This window comes from Ammospiza nelsoni, chromosome 4 (assembly GCF_027579445.1).
Source record: "Ammospiza nelsoni isolate bAmmNel1 chromosome 4, bAmmNel1.pri, whole genome shotgun sequence".
Taxonomy (NCBI): Eukaryota; Metazoa; Chordata; class Aves; order Passeriformes; family Passerellidae; genus Ammospiza; species Ammospiza nelsoni.
The window spans coordinates 57,461,571-57,480,049 of record NC_080636.1 but is presented as its reverse complement, the minus strand read 5'-3'; the positions used below and the strand labels follow the sequence as shown (position 1 = coordinate 57,480,049).

At 42.0% G+C, this 18,479-nt stretch overlaps 1 protein-coding gene across 1 annotated transcript in view; it reads right to left on the bottom strand.

Moving 5' to 3' along the window:
• Positions 1-18,479, bottom strand: part of ADGRL3 (adhesion G protein-coupled receptor L3) — a 482,547-nt gene that overhangs the window by 67,882 nt on the left and 396,186 nt on the right. Inside the window, exons 10-12 of the mRNA XM_059470076.1 lie at positions 16,235-16,420; positions 13,510-13,548; positions 818-1,001 (exon numbers count right to left, since the gene is read on the bottom strand). Of these exons, the coding sequence (XP_059326059.1) occupies positions 818-1,001; positions 13,510-13,548; positions 16,235-16,420 (409 nt within the window). The remainder of the gene's footprint in view (positions 1-817; positions 1,002-13,509; positions 13,549-16,234; positions 16,421-18,479) is intronic.

Genomic DNA, 18,479 nt, shown 5'->3' with positions numbered 1-18,479 from the left:
GTGTGCAGGAGAGACAGACACTAAGAAAAAAATCTCTGCCGAAATGATCTTCAACATGGTATTTCAAAGCTACAAAATGGTGTTCCAGACCAGCTGAGAGGAGGGGAATTAACTTACAATGCTGCGTGCTAAAATGTGTTTGGGCTCCTATTTCTTTTTAAATCTTTGCCCTGAAGAAGTTTTAAATTTAATTAAAAAAAAAAAGGCACACAAATAAATTCTACTCTCTGTGGAAGACAAAAGACAACCGGTTCTTGTAAACAAGAACCTCAGGATATTAAGGACAACGGTTAAAATGAAAATCTGAGAATACTAGTTCTTTGCCACTGGCGATTGGTACTTTCTGTAAATGTTATCAGTGCTCAGGATCTGTATTCATGGAAATAGAAAGAAGAGTTGTTCTCATTTTACATATGCACAGTGGGAGTGCTGGTGCTTTCCATCATGCTTGTTTTTTAATTAAAATCAACAATCAGCTGAATAAAGACACAAATTTGTATGAAATGAAATACAATTGCCTTACGATGAACAATCCCCCTGTGAAGCTCTGCTCTCGTTGCTCTAGCACAGATTATACCCTCAAAGCCAGCAGTAATAAAGACAGGTCAGACGCTCATTTTCCATGGGATTTCAAGGGTAGAGAGCTGCCTTACTCCTTTAGGCTCTTTTGGAAAGACTTTGAAGTCCTTCAGACAGAGGCCCAAGACATATCTAACGAATCGCTCTCCAATTAATCTAGGGACCAAACCAAAGCCAGGCTTCACAGCCTTTACTCTTCCACTGTCTGCTCCCGGTACTGATGGGATCTGCCCCTTACGGATGTTGTCAGTGTTCTCCCGGACGATGTCTGTCTTCAGCAGGTTGTCAGCCAGCACGAAGGCGCTGTCCTCCACCGTGTCCAGCAGCTTGGTGGCCGCGCGCTGCTGCTCGCTTGCGTTCAGGTCCCTCCACGCATTCAGAGCCTGAGGCTGCAGGAGGTTGTTCACCGTCTCCACCATGGCCTGCAAGGCAGGGGGATGGAGTGAGAAAGGGCTCCAGCAAACCCAAAGCACCACAGACCTCCGACATATGCTCAGTCCCATCCTCCACACACATCAGTTTACAGGGGGATGACAGCATCTCCTTCCCCCACCCATTAGGGAAGCCTGCAATGGAGCAGGACAACTTTTATACCATCAGATGGGACAGGGAGGAAATACTGATATTATTATAAATGCAGGCTGGGAATGGTGCTTTTCTGCTTCCATAATCATCAGCTCTGGGTTTGGAAAAAGGAGGAATTAGGGCAGGTGGGGAAGGAGGGGTAGGAGGAAGATGACGGTTAAGGAAAAATGCAGGAAAAACCCATCTCAGCACCAGAACTCAAGAGCAGGGCTGGGGCACACAAGGAAGGTGTTTGGTATCTGCAAAGGCTACGGTCCCTCAAATATTTCCCAGCACAAAACCTCTGGCAGGCAGCCATGAAGACACAGAGATAGCTGAGTTACACCACTTCATCCAGAGCAGCAGCAGCAGCAGGTGCCCGTAGAGATTTAGATAAGACACTACATCTCAAATCACTGCATTCAGGAAGGAGCCAGCCCTGCGGAAACTGCTTCAGTCCCTCCTACAGTGCACCTTCTGCCCTGGGCTGCCACACAAAGAGCTCTCCCATGGATAACTTCCCACAGGTTAATCTGGATGCACACACAGGATCACACAAAACTGCACTGGTCTCATAACTGCAAAATTACTGCAGTAGAATTTACCCAAACCAAAGGCTTTTCTCCACCTAAGTCCTCTGCTTCCTTACTAACCATAGCTGACTCAACCCCTTTTCAGTGAACATTTTTTAATGAGACCAGCTGTACCAGTTGATAGAAATGATTGTGCAGAGGAAAAGGATAAAAAATAAGCTACTTTGATCATGCTTTCTTCAGCTGGTTAGGGTCTAGTCACCAGGCAGGCCTACCCCACAGAGAAACACCTCCACGGCCAGCTAAGGCTGACTGCAGAAATCAACCTCCCATTCACTTGCTGTTTGTAATGATTTTCTTTATGCTGAGCACATAGGCATCAAACCCACACCTCTGCTCTGCAAGCTGATGACAGTCCCATGGGACTTCAGCATTTTCCAAGCCTAAAGTGTGCCCCATGGGCTCACTGTCACGGGAATACTTCATTATTTATTCCTGATACTGTTGCTAAACCCATGGGTGGAAAGAAGCTGTGGCACAGACCATTCTCCATCAGAGCCCTCAGGAAGAGGGCTACAATGGCAACACGTGGCACAGAGAATCCTGACTCACTCACCAGTCATGGTCAGGTGCAAATGAGCAACGGGAGGATATGATCACATCAAACTAGAATTTATTGCTATATCCACATGACCTTAACAAGCATTTCAATTACAGCAAGGTTCGAGGAGAAAAAAGGCAGCTAGAACTGCCACTATTGGTGCTTTTAATCCCAGCAAAGGTACCTTCTTTGAGTATGGAAGGTTTCTCACACCATCAGGTTTCCTGTTGGGAGATTGCACCATAATTGGGCTCCTCTGACAGCACAAAGCTTCTACTTTCACAGTTACATTTATTCATGGTCAATTAACTCATTTGTTCTTATGCCAAACCTCTCCTATACCATAAACAGAACAACACACTCATTTGGTCTTAAGTGGAACTTGATAAGCATAAAGCAATTTTTTAAACTGATTATTAAACTGATGTTCCTGAATAGTCTAAAAATTATCTTAAGACATTTGCTATGCACTTGCAACAAGCAGGTTAAAATTAGTAGTCAAGAAGAAATAGAAAAATCCATAGCATTTAAATCTCATATTTTTCTGTGTTTTAGAGTTTGGAAGCCTGATCTCTGCAGCTCTTAATAAAATTCTGTAGTATATTATGGTAGCTTATCTCTTCACAGGCAAAAAAAAGGTGGTGTTCTTTCCCAGTGACCAAAAAGCTTGATTATTTTGTGGTGCAGCTTCTACACAACATGGTGTAAAGACCTTTTATTCCTGGAAAGCAGAAAATGAGGATTTTTCTCCCCTTTCAATGTTATCACACAATTTGCCTTACCTCCATTTAGCTCAGCTCTTACCATTGTCTTAAATTCTCTGCTAAAACAACATCCTGCACACTTTTATCAATATCTGAATGGTGGAAAATGTCTTTGTAGCAGATCCAGCTCCTGGCTCTGGACAGAAAGGTAATGTCTATTCATCAGAATATGAAACAGATGCTGAAATATTTGCATTACAGTGAAACATCTGCTGCAAAGACCTTACCTCAGAAAAAACTATTTTATCTAATGCATTAGTTTTTTTTGTTTTACATGTGCACATATGTGTGCATGCAAGTTTGAGAGAACACCAATTAAGCCTAATGTGCCGCTTCCTGCACCATGTGCACTCCCCACACAATGCTGAGCATCCATCCTCTGGAAGTGATAACCTGAAACCAGCCACTTCACATTACTTTGGGTCTGGGGTCAAACACAAAAGCTCCAGGAAGATTTCCAAGGACTTTGGGTCACATCCTTGCCATGCATCTGAGCAAAGCTGGTAGACTGTCTTTGTTGGCATTACATCCTAGATTAATTTAGTCCTCAGCTTTTCCCAGAGGGTCATTCCCCTCACCTGTCTCAGTGCATTAATCAAGTGTTCCCCACATTATATTTCTGAGTGCAGCACTTCATTATGGCCGAGTGCTGTGGGCTGAAGCCAAGGAGATGAGGTGCTAATGAAATGTTTGCATTTTGGACAGGAGCTGAGGTAGGTGTTTAAATGAAACAAAACAGCTGTTATAGCAACAGTGCCTTGTGAGACAGAGATGCCAACCGGGAAAAGTTGGGCAGGGGAGTGGGAGTTGTGGGAAAGCAGGCACACACGACAAGGATAGGCCTGTGTTTTTACATTTAAGCTAGGCCTTTGTGATTTACAAGGGTTTGGCACCTGGTCCATTGACTCTGTGGTCTGATGAAGCTCCAGCATAGAAGAAACAGCTGTGCCAAACTTCCAGGAAAACCTCTCAGTGACCAGCTGGAGGAGGTTTAGCCCTGAGAGAGAACCTTCCAAATGCAGAAGGCATGGGATAGGAGTGCTTGGGAGCTGATGGCTTGATAGGTTTTACCTGAGATCCCTGGGGATCCTGATAAAAGTGGGACTTTCAGAGGCAAAGTTCTGACCTAGTTTCATCTCACCCCACTTCTAGCATTTAATGTGCAGCCAAGTAGGGAGCCCAGATACTTTCCAGTTTCTCTTTCCCCATTGAAAGTAGAAGAAACTACCTCAAGGATTATCTCCATTTCACACAAAACCACAAGAGACCAAACCCATTGATAAAGAACCAAACATCTGTTACAGGATGCTGCATGACCTTGATTGAAGACCCTGTCCTTGCTTCCCAAGCTAAAGAACTACATCTCCCGTGGTTTTCTGCTCTTCCTCTGCCTCATCCCTCTTCCAAATGCAACTCATCTGAGCTTCTTGCAAAATAAAAATGCGGGGCTTGGAGCTCAAACATACCTCAACACCACACACAGCACAGCACCAAACCAATGCTGTGATTACTTGGACTTAAAGAGTAGACAGCACACGCACACAGATGCACCAGGAGAAGGACAAAAGTAACTCAAATTAGATCAAGAGAAAGCTTTCATAAAGCACAGCTCGCTTGTTTGTAGGCTAAGATCAAATGAGGGAAGAAGAACATGGCAGAAGGGAGCCAAGAGGGCAGAGTTTCCATCTTTCTGTGCTGAGATACACAGCACAGCTTTATGCTCTCTGTGATGTCAGGGTATCTACACATGCAAAGCCAAACCCTCTAATTACCAGCCTGTAAAGAGCAACCATCCTGGGTCACTGAATTTTAGACACAGTGGACCTTTCATGTCCCCAGCAATGACTGCAACTGGACATCAAGAGAAGAGCAAGACCCTGCTGAGCACAGAAGACAAATCCCGTGATGGTGATGCCTTTCATTATGTGCTTATATAGAACCACAGACTGTATGTTCAATGCAAATAAATGTTAATAAATTGCAGACAGAGAGAAAAAAAAGGGCATGTGCTCATGGTTTCTTGGTTCTATCCTAAGGTTACAAAGAAGAATCAAAATGTAAACCTTCCTTCTTAGACACTTACAAATTGGTATTAAAAGATGCATTGTAAAAAGGAAATTAATTAGAAGCCTTACAGTAATTATGCATTACTAAAAGGCCAGTTGTACGTATCCCCATTGATTTCCTTTGTGACAGCTGCTACATTTCATTAAACTGAATTTTGCTTGTTCATTTATTCTTCTCTTCTCTTCTCTTCTCTTCTCTTCTCTTCTCTTCTCTTCTCTTCTCTTCTCTTCTCTTCTCTTCTCTTCTCTTCTCTTCTCTTCTCTTCTCTTCTCTTCTCTTCTCTTCTCTTCTCTTCTCTTCTCTTCTCTTCTCTTCTCTTCTCTCTGGTGAGAGTACCTGGCTATGTGGCACACAGTTAAAACCCAGGAGGTTTGAACTCTGTATATATCCAATGATACCACATCTGTTTAATTTTCTCTCACTGTACCAACATCCAAGACACCACTCTTTGATTAAAAAGAATTTTGCAATGTAAAATCTCTCTTTAACTGGGACTCAACACTGAAAATCACTCAGAGATGTTAGAGGTACTCAGATCATTGCCAAATTTGGCACTAGACTGCAATGTGCCATGGTGCTTAAGTACAGCAGCCCTAACCTTAGAAAACCAGCAGCTTTTCTAGAGTTAGGATCTCTTTAAACCTTTTTTGTTCATTTTGGCCTCTTGCTGAGCAGCTGATGGAAGATCAAAAATCTCAACAAACCTACAGCTGGAGAAAATAGTGCTTTATGGCAAGTGAATACCAGCAGGTCCTACAGGGAATATTGGTTGAATCCTTCTGTTGAGTAGTTTTCAAATATGCAGTTTGTCCTTCCTTACAAAGGAGCATCTCCTTAAGAAGAGACTGAACACACTTTATTTAGCATGAAACTTACATCAAGGACTTAACTCCTACAGCAGCTTTGGGAGAATAAGACAGTGGCACATGGCAATAAAGTACCACTTTTGCAATGACATCTCTAATTAAAACATCTGGATTTTATAACCTGTAAAGCCCTGCCTCATACCGCTGACGCTTCCTTGATCTCACAGGAGTATCTCATGCAGCACACTTTCAAAAATTAGGATATAAGGAGCTGCAGCCACGTGGCTTTGCATAGGCAGGCTAAAATCGTGGCTGGTGCATGAAGAAAGCAGTGCTTTGGTACCCCTGTGCCAAAGGTGTTTGCCAGCACAGACTTACATAAAGAGATTTGTTCACTCTTCCTGAAAACAGCAGTGCTCAACCTGCAGAGTGCAATCACAACGGCACAGCCTCAGGCCATGCTTAAGGCCTGAGTTTCTGGTCCTGCCTGAAGTCTCCCCACAGAGCTCCAAAACAAATGCGTTGTCTTTATCTGAAAAATGCAAACACGTAACTCACCCACTTGTTATAACAGCTTGAGGTTTTGTGGCAAATCAGCAAGGAAAAAAAGCACAAAACTCCTTTCAGGCCCACACTTCACAGTGAAAATGAAAAACCCATCAGAGAGCAGATGCACTGAAATGTTGATATTGTACAATGATCACAACGTTATGCTCTTTTTTCCTTTTTCCTGACTGGAAAGCAGTGGTACTTGAAAAAAGCTTACTTGTCTCCTTGCTCAAGAATAGCTGGTTTTGCTCTGTATTCGTATTAAACACCCAGTGCTAAAACAAACCCATTTCTCAAGCTATCAATATTTGCAAGCCTCCAAACTAATTGAGTTAAAGGCACAATCAATGCCATTGACCACAAATTCTGCCAGCAAGTTCTGCTGGAAGTTGTTTGATTCTTGCCTCTGGCCAGAAAAAGCACCAGTACAAGAGAAACTCCCTTTAACTCTGAATGTACCTGGCACAGTAGGAGGAGAGGACCAGCATCAAAGTATGGATGTGAGGACACAAATACTTCTGGAAAGGCTATTGCATTGAGAGAGACCAATTGAGGAAATGACATGTCTTTTTGGAGTGGTAAATGAACAGCACCTCAATCCCACTACACAGGGTTAATCAATCAAAAGATTACACTCATCCACTGTGTGGGACTTCAGGACAAAAAGAGATGCACATGTCACTTCTTCAAGCTTTCTAAACAAGGAAAATGTCATTTGGCTACATGATGGCTTTAAATCCTACTTCTTAGCTGAAAAGTGCCTTCAAATCTGTCTGACAAGGCTCTTCACTCTTGGATGAGTTTTTTCCTTGACATTTATTATTTTAATTCAAAATCAAAATTTGTCTCTGGTCAAAGCATCAGTAAGCACAATAGAGACAATTTCTTACAGGGAAGCCCAGCCACTGTGTAACGTTTTTTAAAAAGCAACGCTGTCATCACAAAACTGTTGTAACATTCAGTGGAATGGACAAACATATTTAGACTGAAAGGAGCTCAGCCACAGTGAGTGCTTGAAAATAAATAAATCATTAGAATATCTACTGCTAATCTTTGTTACTGCCTTTAAAACTAAGCCAGAAGCACCAGCCTACATCTGGCACCAGAGTGGTGATTGGCAACAAGAGAACTTCCCATGACCATGCAGAGGAATTTCTAAAATTGCTCCACAAATTGAGAGCAAAGGCTTCCAAGAGAAAGCATGCAACCCTCTCTCTTCAACTACACAGAAAATGTTTATGCTGTGGCTACAGGAACTGTACTGACTCGGAAATGGCCTGAATTCCAGCAGTGCTGAGAACTCACTGTAGTGAGAAGAAAGGCACTGACCTTTATTAAAATTAGGCCATCTACAAAATGCTTAACTATGGAATTAATGGTCTATTACTAGGTATGCAAGGTTTGCAATCTTGGCCTTGAACTACTAATAATCTCCTAATGGGAGCATGCAAAAAATAATAGGCAATATGAGAAAGAGAACAAGGTTACAAATTACAGGTTATGGTTTTGCTTTACTTACTATACGAGGAAGAATATTTTAAGGTCAGAAGGCATCCGTACAACTGACATAAAAGGAATTGATTGGAAAGAAGGAAATAACATACGATCTATTTCATCTAATGAGATCTTCCCCGCAGAATAAGCTGAGAACTGCATTTATGAATCATCTGTATTTGCTGCCCTACTGTTTGGGATTTGAAACCATACAGGCAACTGCTACAGTAATTACACTAGGGAAGCAAGCAAGGCTGTTGCAAGAAAGGAAAATGCCTCTGACAGGATATCCACAGCCTTCAAGAAAACTCCTGGGGAGTCTGTGAGGCTCATCCTTTCCTCCAGCGGTTCAAATCAAAGGGACATCTCCCGCTGCTCCCTGTGCCAATTTACATTCAGACTTTTTACCAGGGACACCAGATACCAGGAGTGACTCAGACTCAAGCAGAGAGTAAGCACAGAGCAACACAGAAAACACTAGATTTTTTTTTTCTCAGTTTTGCCATGTGAGAACCTAACCATAGGTATAGCTGAGTTGTAGGTGGATGAACATGGGATCACCTTCCTTTTTAACATTTATTTAATAAATTTTGGAGTCCGGTCACAAACTCAAGGCTGCTGCTTTGATCCTCCTCTCCCTTAACAACAGGCTCACTGCAGCAGAAACATGCAGGGTGAGGATTTCTAGTTTCACTCTTGCTGACACAAATCAAGTGCAGGTTTCTCAAGCTGTGAAGTATATTAAGTTCACAGAGTTTTAACAAAGGACTACCAAACCACTGAACCTCACTGTGAGTCACACTTCTTTCAGATGTCCTTTTAATTATATTAAATGAAAGTTTTAGGCACTTTGATGCTGATGGGCAAACATCTCGATCTCTTGAAAAAGCAGCTAAAAGTACTCCCTGTAGCTATAGTTAATATACAACATTGTATGCTCACTGCTAGCCAATTTATTCCAGCCACTTTAACAACGATACCTCGCCTGACAGGCTGTGCAGAATAGCATCAGGAGTCAAGCAACGCACAAATCATCAGAGAACTCTCAGAGTTGTGTGACACACACTGCAGAGCTCTCTGTCATACAGCCAATTAAGTAACCAAACAAGGAACTTGAAAACCTTCATTAATTTGCCTCTTTTTTATACAAATGGAGGTTAGAGTCTTTCTTGTCAGAGGGGCAACAAGAACGCAAGGAAACACGGCATAATTCAATTTGTGCTCCCTCTCAGAGTTGCAAGTTTCTTTCGTTTAGTCTTCATGGAAGCTGCGACCAATCATGCAAGCAAGAGAGAAGTAGGACAAACAGAATTAATACACTTTAAATAGTACTGGCTAAGTCCCAGATGCACCTTTTATCTGATGAGAACTACTAGGTTAGCAAAGAAAAAAAAAAAAATAAAGTCTCTTCTGCTCAGGTCTAAACCTAATGCCTTGAATCCTCTGAGGAAAGCCTTTCAAATTTTGCTTAGTGCAGCAATTCAAACAGCACATGTTTCAAACAAGAAGTGTTCAGAAAACTTCCAGGAGAACCAGAAGGACAACTCTGCAACCTCCTGCCACTGTCTGCTACCAGGAGCCTGCCATCCTCTCAGCACTGTGGCTTCATGTGTGGCTCTGATGACACCACACCCAGAAGCTCTTGTAATTACCAAGGGGCAGGTGGCACCTCCATCATTGCCATTTGCTATCCAGACCAGTGCAGAGCTACAAAAGAGGGCAAGCTGACTTACAGGGCAGCTCAGAGGATGGCAGGAACCAAGAGCAGCCAACTCCATTAGACGAGGAAGATGCTGCAAGAAGCAACCCTCTGCTGCCTCCTTCCACCCTTTCCACAAAGCTGCCATTCACACTATCTGTTGTATTCACCAGCCTCTGGCTTTAAAACCACTCATACTGACTTTATAAAATAAACCAAAAGAATGGGAACCCTGTGAAGTTTTTGTCTTCCAAGATGCTCATCCCAAACACAGCATGCAATTTCACAGGGAAGAGGCCTCTGCTTTGGCACTGCAGGGAAATTCATTGGCCTCCTGATGCCCCAGAGCTGCAGCCCACAAATCCAAGTGAAGCAAGCAGGTGAGCCCAGATTTGCAATCAGATGCATGAACATGACAAAGAGACTGCAAGCACGGGTGTGGTAATGAGCCTTTAATAAAACCTGTGTTTCCAGCTACTAAATCAGCAAAATTCTCTAATTTTTTCCCCATGTTTAAGTTTTCTGGTTTAATACAGCCTCACTTACTACATTATGTGAGTACTTAGCCTTTTTTTTTTACTTTTTACTACCCCACCTCTGTTCCTAGAGGACAGGGGAATTGCATCCATGGCATTTTATGCTGGGGACCTGAGAAATACTGAGCACATGACACTTAATGAGGGGCATGAAAAAAATCTGTGACACCAAACCCAGTTTCACAATTCCCAAAAGTCAAGGGATTTGTTTTCTACAACTCCAGTGCTTCAGTTTAAGTACAACAACTTTTGGAAAATGAACAAACATCAATTCTGAAAAAATTGAAGAAAATTCATACCAGCTTATATCACAGACCAGCCACCAAACCAAGCCATGCTAATCAAATGCGTCACCTATTGTGATTCACTCTCCCACATGATGACTTTTCCATCCCCTTCCCAAAATAGAGTGCAAGAACTTCAGAAAGGTGGGCAGAGGAGATGTAGATCTCTGCTCTCTAGAAGGCCAACCTCTTTGCCAATGGAGCACCTTGCTGAGGCCACTCTGCCACCTTTTTATACACCTTGCTCAGCTTAGTCTCAGCTGACTGTTCATTAGTATCACCAATTAAAACTCACTTAGCAGTTTCTTGCTATCACCATGACTGAAAAATCTTCCAGCAACTGTCCAGTCATTGTATTAATACATATTCATCATGCCACCTGCTGAGTTGGTTCTTGCTGGATTTTTGAGACTAAAACAGATAATTTACCACATGTGAAACTCAAGAAGCAGCATTTGTAACCTCTATCTGCAGTCAATAAAATCCCTGAGCTTTTAACTCAACAAATACTGTGAAAGTGAACAAATTAAATCCATGTTTGTTTTAAAGGCACCCAAAGAGATGAGGTGATAATCTGATAATGCATTCCCAGTTTTATGTTTGAATAACTTGCAAAATTTCTCCATCCACTTTGCATATTTATTTATAGTAATTTATTTTGGGCTTAAGAGGACTTTACACATCAATCGCTACAGGGGCTCTGTCCTGGCTACCTAAATTGGTTAGCTCAATGAAAACAGTAAGACTGATTTTAGCAATTATTATCTTCTCAGGTCACCCTCCTCCTTCCAAAAAATTACCTTTCCTCAATGGCACTTTTGATATTCACAGTTCCTGGACATCTCCTGCATAAACTTCATACTGCACCTTCCTTTGTCTAGGGAGCACAGAATTGAAGTTACACTTCCAGTCCTCTGAGCCAAATTCAGCCAGGGATGCTCTTCACAGTGATGGGATCAGCATGAGGAGATCATGCCAGCAAAGTTGAACACTCTATTGCTCTGCCATCAACATTACATGTCCCAGTGACTTCCCATGTTCCACTGACTTTACAAAGCCCAGGGGGTCACCACTTAAGATTTGTTGAAAAATCTCTGCTAAATTCCCTCAGTGAGCCCAGACATTTCACTTCCTGGTAAAGGATGAGTAGCCTGTAACAGGACTATCTGCAGTCACATCTAATTGCCACTACAGACAACCTCTCCCTCACTAGATTTTTCTATGACTTTAGCCACACAATTTTCCACCTGGAAGCATACTGTATGAAAATATGTCGAGATACGTTACTTTACCTCCATATAGTACAAAGCAGAGCTGAAAAGGTTCAATTAGGTCATCTAATTCATTCTTCAAGCCCTCTTTTACAGGACCGTCCTCTTCAATATATATAGCAGATTTGTCCATACCCATACTTAACAGCTCAAGCAATGAGCTTTCATCAGTTTTTATCTACTGAAGAAGTAGATGCATGATTAATGCTTAAACATGCAAGCAACCTTTCCAAGTGAAAGGAAAGGAGTCCTTGAAATTAAGGGTAAGCTGAAGTTTTTGCAGAGTATTCAGGCTTTATTCTATCAAGGCCAAGCTTTCTGTAGGGTGTATTAAACTCACCAATCGCTACTGTTTGAAAAAAGACAGAAGAGCAGGAGTGTGCATTGGCTCTGTGGAGAATGCCTGTGCAGCCAGGGGAAAGGACAGCTATGGATCAGGTAGCACACAATGTCCCCAACAGGACTGTGCAGCCTCACCATGTTTCCAGTGGTACCAGTACACAAGGCAGCTAGCTTGGGAGTGAGCACTGCACTGCAAACTTTCCTAAATTCCATCAAATGCCTGCTAGTTGGCTTTCTCTGGGATCCCAGATAAGGGATATGTAACTCCATAACTCATCTTTATCCATCAATGTGTATGGAAGGGAACATGTGACTTTATCTTGTGACATTTTCCAAAGGGAAGACAGCCTACCAGCACAGAGGGGTACTGTTTCATTTCTAACAACCTAGAAATCCAGACCATCCAATCCCATTTGCTAAATGAAATTTGTGCTCACAAAATAAAGTCAGTACAGACTGTAGGAAGTGCAATTTTGCAGGAAAATGCAGGTACAAACAGCCCCCTCCAGAAACACAGAATTCATTTATGCATGTTTCACATATGCATATAAATAATGATCAACCACCCATAAGAACAATATCAACATTCACAAGCACAAGACAGAGATTAGAAGGTAAAACATTCACATTTCTTAGAGCAGCATTAACTGTCCTACAGTATACAAATAGATTTATATTAAAAAAACAAACACTGGAGCAAATATTATAAGGCAAGGTGACAGGATTGATAAAATAACTTGAGGTCCCACTCCTGAAAAACCCACAAGTGTGAACTTTCCAGAATGCTGGAGCTTGACTTTGTTCACATCAAACACAATGAAAGCCTATGAAAGTCAGGCCAGACCTGGGTGAACTTTATGGGATGTTATGTTCATCACCCTATGCACTGTTTGCAGCACTCTCCTCCTTCCAACATCTCTCTGTAAGACACTCTGCATTTCATTACAATCTTACCTCCTCCCTCCTGCTTAGTGCTGCCACTTTGAATTGTTCTCAATTTAGAAGTGTATAAGGGGAAGAAGGAACACTAAGGAAATGCAGGTGGCAGTAGCATGAATGACATGCTGTAAGCAAAATCCAGTTGGTCTGGAGACACCTCTGTGAGCAGCAATTTTGTGTTCTTTACTTGCACATCTCCACACTGTCCTGCTCATTCAGTTGGCCAGATGAAACTTCTCAGATCTCTCTTGTGGTTTTTTTTTCACTTTCTGATTCAGAGATTTTGTCCCAAATTTTTGTCAAGTCTGAGAGAAATGGGGCAGATCGGTGAGGTAAAAAATGACATTATTATCCTGTAACCTTAACCTTAGAACTTGCTGCCACAAAGGTGGTAATAATCAGATTATTCACAGAGACAAGACCCACTTCACAGTCATTCAGTCAAACAACTGGACACGTGTATTAAAAACACAAGAAATACCTGGACATAGGCCCTGCAAGAGCGCTCCCTTTTCTGAAGCTGAGTCCATAAAGAGAGCAGATTAAAGACGGAATAGAAAAAACAAGTTAGTGACAGAACAAGGGAAAAAAATAAAGAAGAAAATGCCTGTGAAAAACCCCTCATTTCTCTCTTAAACAGCTCCTGAAAAACCAACCAAACTAAACAAGTGAGCGTGAGTTAGTCAGCAGTGGAAAACTGGAAGGACTGGCTCCAGAAATGTGGGTTAGTCCTTTTTCAGTGAAGTGAAGCACACCGGCAACTTTGCAAGAGCAGCTGTTAGATGGCGGAAGACTCTGAATTCTAGTAGAGATACTCAAGACATGGTGTTTTCCTTACAGCTTGGAGATCACACATGACATTTCCATGTCAAACAAGGCTGGAAAGGATGAGGCTGATGATTATTTGCATAAGAGGAGCATGGGCTCTGCAGTCAGACAGTGAAACAAAACCAAGCTTCAGATGAGCAGGACCAACCCCAGGGAGCAAGACTTGGGCAGGACTGCACACTGATACAGCCTGGACCTGCATAGACCCATCCTGACAGACCTGGCAGGCATTCAGCAGCAGTGAGCTGGAATTGGTGAGATCTGCATCACTGCAATGAGAGCTCAGAAAACCAGGCTGTTCAGAGCCACTGGCTTGGCTGGGTTTGTTTTTGCTGATGTGCCTGGCTGAAATTGCGCATCAACAGAGATTCAGGACAACTTGTGCTCTCAACACACAGCAGCGCCATCCCATTAGTGCAGCTGAGAGCCAAATTTGTCCTCGAGAGTTTTGAGGCTCTGAAATAAACAAAATACACCCAGGTATCAAGCAATGCCTAATTTCAATTTCTAATTCATCAATTTGGAACAGTAGAAATCTTCCTCTGGGTAAATCTGGCCAGTACGAAGACTTTACAGAAACAAATGGAGATCAAAGAAAGCCTTGCTGAAAATTACAGAGCTATCCACTCGGGGGTCTTCCCAGTCTGAAATGGAACAATTATCACCTTAATTAAGCCTGATCCATTGGAAAGCATAAAGCTTTTAGTGACAGAAAAGTGGTTCCTGAAAGATGACGTCTTTTAAAAATTCTGATTATGCCAGTTTATTTCAATTCATTCTACATCACTTGTAAAAAAACCCACCAGTACAAAACAGCACAGGTGATTACTCTCGGATCCCCAGCACATTTTCTTTAATGATTAAAAGGATATTTAATAGCTAGTGCTTACTCTATTTCTTCTTTCTGACTAAACAGCACTAAACAAAATTCTTTGCAAATTACTTTTTTCCTATTTTTTTTAAATACTCTTGATCAGTGAAGGGGAAAATGGAGCAGTAACTCTGCCGCCTTTTGTTTGCCCAATACTACTTCCAAGTTGAATTCATGCATTCTTAAATGAACACAGAGCAGTTGCTCTTCTAAAGAATTAAGTGGGGAATGAGAGCAAGTAAATTACTGAGCCTGTCATTTGGATCACTGAGTCGCATCGCTGTTTTGCAGGACTTCACGTGGTCCAGAATTTTAATGTGGAATGCAATTGATTTGTATGTGTTGCTTGTGCAAAGCGGATGGCAGGGGGGAGAAAACTGCAGTGGGGACCCCAGAAGTGACAGCTGAGCTGAGGAGCTCTGCCTGGCCCAGTCTTCCCCTCCCCACAGTAACTCATTCCTGCCCCCATGATACAACTCCATTTCATGTAACTGAAACAAAAATCATAAAGTAAGATAAAAACAAAGATGAAAAATATGTGCTTGCAAAGCTGAATTGGCAAATGTTGTGTGTGGCTGGGATGCACCCAGAAGAACAAGCAGACTAAAACCATGAAACCTGTTAGTAAGTGACATTAATTGCTGGCTTTGCCTAATACTGTCAGACATCACCATCATTTCAACAAAAAACCATGGTATGATTATAACAAATAATGTTATGCTGATGTAACAGTTAATACAATTATCACCTAGGTTGTTATGAAATGGCTAGAAGCAGCACTAATTAAAAGCATCAGGATAACCCAATTCTCAGCACATGCAAAGCACATGAGATGTAGGAGTTCAGCTCCCATGCGACTGAAATCTCAACCAACCCCGAAGCCCTTTGTATTTAAAACAGCGTCAGTCTACAATAATAGCTTAGAAGAAAAAAGACCAGGTTACATCTCTGAAAAGCATTTTTCTTCATAAAACACCTAAAAAATTTCAGGTTTAGCTGGGATCACTTATTCCTCATGTAATCCTGGGACCAAGTTCTGTTCATGCTTACATGAATGCCAGAACTGTCAGAGCCTGATATGCAGCTGAGAACAAAATTCTGTGTCTTTTTTTAACTGGGTGGCCAATATAACCACGTGCTCATAGATACCAGGGTCTGGTTGCTCTTTGTCCTGACAACCAAGCCCACACAATTCATTGTGATAATCCTAGGTAAGTCCTATTCCATGTGTTTACATGAGATTCAGTGCTGAAGAGGGCCTTTCACTAAAGAAACCTTCAGCTTTAAATGTGTTCTTACAGAGCCCATAGCTCATGTTTTCTCCCACAACTGGGAAATTCCTGGCACCTTTAGTGCTATGTAGCAATTCCACTCATTTCTGGAAATGACAAAGGGACTAATAACTCTTCTTGAACCGCGGGCACAGAAACCACCCTGCTGCCATGCAGTCAAGGCGCTCCTCGGGCTAAGTGACAGGCCATGACTAGGAAGGCCGCATGGCTCTCACCTTGTTGAGGCTGCGCGCGGCGCTGTCCTTCCCGCCGGGAGTCAGGTTGCGGAGCTGCACGTCCAGCAGGTTGACGAGCTGCACCATGGCGGACACGGAGTAGGCGATGTCCCCGGCGTACAGGTGGTTCCTGGTGTGCTCCGCCAGCTCCCGCGCGATGTTGGCGGCCATCTCCCCCGACCGCATCTGCGGGGCACAAAGCAGAGGGAAAGGTCGTGATTTATTAAAAAAAATATGGATACTGATCTAGTACCAATATCCAGCTGTGATGGACAAAGACTCTCTAACAGTTTAAAGCTAGAAAGTGTATGTTTGCTGCAACACCAGACAGCGTGCTGGATAGCTCCCAAATACACACTGCCATTTATAGGTGATTACAGAATCCTTTTATCTATACAAGTATTGAATACCCAAAATACAAATGCATATTCATAACTTTGATACAACCCATTCCCCGCTTCGTGTGGTAATTAGTTCAAAAGCTATTAAGCATGTGTAGTTTGTTCCTCAAAATGAGTCAGTGGTCCCTTTCATGGGGATGCTCCCAAAATGAGGAAGTAAATGAAGTCTTCCTCGTTCTGACCTTTCTACCTTATCAATGCAAATATGACAAATGAACTCTTGGCAGAAGTCCCATTCCCTGTCTTCAACTGGTTTCAGAACAGAGGAGGCCTACAATTGTCTTATGTTCCTAAAGTTATTTATCAGTTTCTATATTCTTCATTATAAACCCAGCTAACCAAACATTGTGTTGACAAGCAATCAATTATTAGTTAACTACTAACTCTTAACTTCATCAAGGCCTACCTATTTCTTTTAATTAACTCAAATAAAGCTTATCTCTAACTGAAATCTTAGCTCCTTTAAAATCTTTAAATTCCTTAAAGTTTATGTCTCACCACCTGGCTGCCGGTGACAAGTCACTCCAGTGCCTTCCAACCCCACATCATTAATCAGCTAAACTCCCCTCAAGAGGAAGAAGAAGGAAGACGGAATAGAAGCATTTCCCAAGAAGTCAACTACAACAAGATTCTTCGTGGTTTGATCATGAATAGTTTTTTGAGTACAGTTTTCCCAGTCAACTACAGTGGCTTCAACAATTTCTTCTCACTAGGCACTGTTTTCCATGGGTTTTCCATGCTAAGGAAGGCTTTAATTAGCTTGTCCCACTGGCTTACTGTGCCACTTGAAAAAAACAATGTGAGTAGCCTCTCCTATCAAGAAAAAGCAGTTTCTGATTCCAGAATTTTATGCAATGGCAAAGGGATGATTTTTGTTACAGCTTCTGCACAGCAGAGTTCCATGTAAAAGGAGTAAAAATGTATTACATAACCCAGAGAAACCAGAGCAAAAAGTTCACTATTTCCATCTTTTTGATTTAATAATCAGGAGCTAATTTATCACTTGGCATCACTTGCCACACTAGCCAGTGAAAATGAGGCTAGTGACTCTCAACACCTGTAAAAGCATTCCAACTCTAGAGTAAAAGGCTCAAGCAGAGGTCCACTAGAAGGGAAAAGCCAGCAGAGAGGCTGGCTGAATCTTCTACTGAAAGACTTGTATCATCTAGCTGAGCCACAAAACTCACAAAAAACCTGCAGGGAAATTCACTGTATAATTATTTGAGAAACTCTCACTTTTTCCCTGCTTTTCCTCCTTTTTTGCTCTTCTGCTCTCCCTATCTGGTATCCCTTTCCTCTTCTGTTCCATGGGGTTTTGGGACAAGGCAGCTGGCCCCATCTCCTTTTCATCAGCAGCCCACTACAAAAATACCACTGCAGGTTGCTGGTCTTTTATTCATTATCTACCAGTCTGTGATCTGGAATGCAAATCCATGTGGAATATGCCTGGGACAAGGAAAAATTATACAGGATGACACATAAATGAAGTTCCCACTTCTCTGTCAGACTCAATGACAAACTCTGCTGTGCTTTTCATATGAATTTTCAATTGTCTTATCTACCAACAGCTAGAAATCAGATATTTCTCTTGTTCCCTCACTTTCTGGTGCTTATTATAAAAGCAAGATTCTAGGGAAAGATTATAGGCTGAGCTTCTACCTCTCTGTAAATCAATTAGCTGAGTTATAAATGAATAACTTATTTCCATCAATTTGACAGCAAAAGCCAATCTGATTTAATGAAATCTAACTCAAGATGTTCATATGCTCGTCTTCAGGGAATTAACGCATATGATGATACAGAGAAGATAAATAAAGGAGATAATGTGTTGTTCTTCCCATTAG